The 4274-nt window shown below is 43.1% G+C and overlaps 1 protein-coding gene across 1 annotated transcript in view; it reads right to left on the bottom strand.

Moving 5' to 3' along the window:
• Nucleotides 1-3247: 3247 nt before the first annotated feature.
• The window catches only part of TRUB1 (TruB pseudouridine synthase family member 1), a 39796-nt gene continuing 38769 nt past the window's right edge, over nucleotides 3248-4274 (bottom strand). Inside the window, exon 8 of the mRNA XM_082267956.1 lies at nucleotides 3248-3718. Within this exon, the coding sequence (XP_082124082.1) occupies nucleotides 3516-3718 (203 nt within the window). The 3' untranslated portion in view covers nucleotides 3248-3515. The remainder of the gene's footprint in view (nucleotides 3719-4274) is intronic.

Raw genomic sequence — 4274 nt, 5'->3', positions numbered from 1 at the left:
GCCTGCAGCAATGAGTGAGAGACATGAGACACTCAGGGCACTATCGATTGCTTGCGGGGGGGGGGGGGGGCGGTTGCTTATCCCCCCCAGTGTGAGCAAAACCTCAGGCAAAAAAGGAGGGAGTAACTCCAAGGGGGGTCCTCTAGTTGCCCCTGTCCTGAAGCTGCCTAACCTTAGACTTGTGCAGGCAGTCAGACGGAGAGGCCCTTGTAACCAGCACAGAGCCTGGAAGAAAAAAAAAACTGCTTGGGGGTCCAGGGGGAAAACACAAGAACTGAGGTATAGGACAGCCTTTAAAATTGGTGGATGATGAGTTTCCTGTTTTAGGTGGGAGGAGACCTATTGCTCAGATGCTGCCCTGGAAGACGACTTGAGAAAAAGAAACTGACAGTGGTTATAACTGTCCCGTACTCTAAGGCAAAACCTATTTTTATCATTTTGGATAGACTTTAATGAAAAGGAAATCTGCAATGCTTTAATGGATCCTCCATACCATCTACTTTTGGAAACTTTTCCCCAGGTCCTCTGACACTTTAGAGCTGAACTCCGAAATAAGCAAATATTGCCCAAATCAGTGTTTCTCAACTCCGGTCCTCAGGGCACACTAACAGGCCAGGTTTGCAAGAAAACTGAAATACATCACAGGTGATCTCATTTGCTGCTCAGTAATTGCAGTATTCTAGTCTGCATCTCCTCAAGGTAATACTTTAAATCTGGCCTGTTAGTGTGCCCTGAGGACCGGAGTTGAGAATCACTGGCCTAAATACAAGATTCATGTGTATTTCTTCCAGATCTGTGCAGTAATCCAGTGTGAGACTTTTCCTGTAATAAAGACCGCTCACTGCTGCTCTCTCTCCTTGTGCAGGGTGACTGGTCTTGTCTCCTCCCCCTCCTGTAGTTTTCTGCAGGCAGCCTGTAGTGGGTGGAGCTGCTGGGCCCCTCCCACAGCTCTGCTCTCTGCACAGGCTATGTACAGCACAGTGATTATGTTTCACGGGGAGATCTAGGTTTGTAAAGGGATTTGGTGCACACAAACTGGATTTATATCTTTTGTGGTTATTAACAAATATATTGAATCAAACATTTGTATGCCAGGAGTTTAGCTATAAAATAGAATATCATTTTTTTTATTCAAACACTTTGAAATTGAATGTTTTTGCTCAGCAGCTGGGAAATCTATTGAGAAAACCACATGACAGTTTTACATGCATTTTTTTTTTTACTTGCTATTTCAGAGTGTTTGCATTAAAAACCATACTTTAAATAAAGCTTTACAGAGTACAATTTTAGTCATGTAATCCCTTTTATTAAGTGTTTTCCATACAGGAAAAGCAGATTGCTCACCAGTAATAAGTGCACTAAGCACACCACGCAATGTTTTAAAAACATCCAGCAGTGTCATGATGTACAATACTAGGATTTTCTTTTGTTTTCCAGTATAATTCTATGCATCGAGTGCTTATAAAATTGAAGTTTAATCTGCTTGTATTTTGCCTTCCCTGGTCACTCCCCAACATGCTAATGACAGTTTTAAATAAAACGTTCAGATTTTTATTGCATATTTTATTTTAGACCCAGTGACGTCATCACTGGGTCTCTGAAGGCCAGAGACAGGCCTGGTGAGGAAAAAGCTAGATAATGCTGGGTGTCGACCAGCCATAAAATGAAGCATGCTGCATCGGATTTGTTGCTGCAGATTCTAATGCATATTATAAGAAACTCAGTGTGCAGTGAAATCAGAGTAAGTAATTACAGTACAAGAGAGGAACCTGTACAACTGTGAAAGATTAACTCCACTTTTGTAGAGAAAAAAAAAAAAAAAAAAAAAAAAACATTCCCGCTGTGTGATCTATGTACATTGCAGGGATTTTACTCAACTTTGTTGCAGATTTCAGAAGAAATCACTGGTTTGTCTGTGTACAAGTGGAAAATGAATCTAATGGGAGTGGTTTCATAATCATCAATCAGCTGCTGCACTTGAAGGGGTCCAATGGAGGAAAGTAGCAGGGTCTGCATGCCTTTAGACGTGATTTCCTATTGGGAATATATCACCAAAAAATGACCTTTTTGTTGCAGGGGATGCCAGAAATCTGACTTGTATCTTAGTGCAGACTTCTGGGAAAAACAGTGAGCCAAATCACAAAAGCAGGAAATGTTTCTGGGGATGTTCTGTATACAGAACACCTCCAGGTTCCCATATTGCATTTTACAGAAAATACAGAGCTGCAGATTGAAAAGGAAAGGTAATTTTTAATAACATTCGAAACATGACTTGTGTCACACTTGTATAGAATATATTATTTTTTGTTCTTTTTTCCCCCCACAAAAGTGGAGTTACCCTTTATGTAAAGTGAGTTTTGAGTGGTAGATGGTACAGAGTCCATTATAGTACAACAGACCGTCTCAGACCTATTTCTGTCCATGTTTCTGATGGGGGAAGATTTGCCCTCTTTATTTGCCCCTAGGACAGTGAGGCAGAAATGGGATGAAAACTCAAACTGTCACAAATTGTCACTCGAACAGAAATAGAGAGGAAATCTTCCAATAGGAATACATGTACCAGTGATAGAATACCCGTTCACACTAGCATTGCTCTCTAAAAAGGTAGCGAGGGGGTGTTTTATTGCCTCTTCACCACCTGTTTTAACCCTTTGACCCCTGCAGTAGAGAACTGCAGTTGCAGAGCAGCTCCATTCCCTTGTGACCGGTGGTATAATTCTTTCTGTGGCTGCAGCACATGAACATCCCTGGCCGCTGCTTCTGCAGCTTAAAGGGGTAGGGGTTGGCAGGCAGAGTTTTGCCACCTTGTATTAGCGTATAGACTATGTTACACGGCGAGTTAGCTGTTTTGACAGAACACTGGCTAAGGAGGAAAAAACGTTGCCGCCACCTTGGAGGCAGCCATGTTGTTGGTTACTAGCGGGCAGACTAACAATCTCCACTCCTATCGTGCACCCTAGTGTATACTCTGCCGGTGTTATCAAAACAGTCAAATAATCGAAATATCCAATTCCTGATGTTGGAGAGTCACCGGAAGTGACGTGGGTTGGAGATGGACGAGTTGGCCATTTTGACAGAACACAGGCTCTCAATGGTCTGAATTGCAGAAGGGTTCAGTGAGTCTTCTGGTCTGTTTCAGGTACAAATTCAGCCAAAAATTCAGACCCGATTTGCACATAAAATGGTGAACAGACACGCACCAGAGCCCCTGCTGTGTGCCATGGCTGCAGCTAGTCTGAACCCAGCCTAAACGGCCCTCACGATTGTTCTCTATTCAGGGGTGTGCATGTATCATGCAGGGTACATTTATTTTCATACAATATTAAGGTTTCCTACAATGCTCTGCTGTCCAATTCCTGAAGCTCCAATGATGCTGATAAATGAGTCTTCAAACTGATTCCCAGGAAGACGGGGCTCATGAATCTGCCAGAGTGAAATCTCTTTTGAAGGGCTTTTTCTCATCTTCCATGACATGCAATTCACATGTGGACAGTTTATAAATGGGCCATGCAGAGTCACTGTCCGGCAGGCTCACGCTCCTCCTCTATTCTCAGCCGTTTGGCCCCTGGCTCTTCCGGCAGGAGATGGGAATATTCCTGTAAGGACTCAGCGACCCGTTCGATGCTCCAGCTGTCCTCTCGCAGCGTGTGCTCCTCCAATGTGAAGGGGCCCTGCTTGGTGCGGATCAGCTCTTTCACGCTGGCACAACTTGACAGGGCTGTCAGGGAAAGGAAAAAAAGATGACATTAAAACCACAAACACCGACACTGTGAAATTATCAACGTCTGAGGATTTAACTCTCATCAGCTGAAAATCATCCCGATGAGCCGGGAGGGTCTGAACTGGCAGATGCGGGGCTTCGCTAATGCGGGATTAGAGACTTTCATGGGTGGAGGAAGGTTTATCCGTTTATGCCCAGAGTAGTAGGGGGTGGGTAGGGTTGGAAGAAAAATTCTACTGAGAATCAGAGTTATACTGGAAAAAGACAAGTCCATTGAGATCAAGCAATTAAAAAAAAAAAAAAAAAAAATACATAAACTGAAAACCTGTATTTATAGAACCCTATACAGAAAGTTGATCAAAATATCCTTATAATGCATAGTCAAACTTGTTTCAACAGGGAAAAAAAATCCCTTCCTGACCCTCTAAGTCAGCCAGATATTTCCTAAATCAACAACCTCTGCTGGTGTCATTACTTATACGCGTTTCAATCCAATTTTATTCTATGGGAGGGTCAGCAACCTGTCAATTGCGATCTACCTGTCGATATCAGC

Source organism: Pelophylax lessonae (assembly GCF_965119305.1).
Source record: "Pelophylax lessonae genome assembly, chromosome: 9".
Classification (NCBI taxonomy): Eukaryota; Metazoa; Chordata; class Amphibia; order Anura; family Ranidae; genus Pelophylax; species Pelophylax lessonae.
This window is presented reverse-complemented; position numbering and strand designations above follow the sequence as displayed.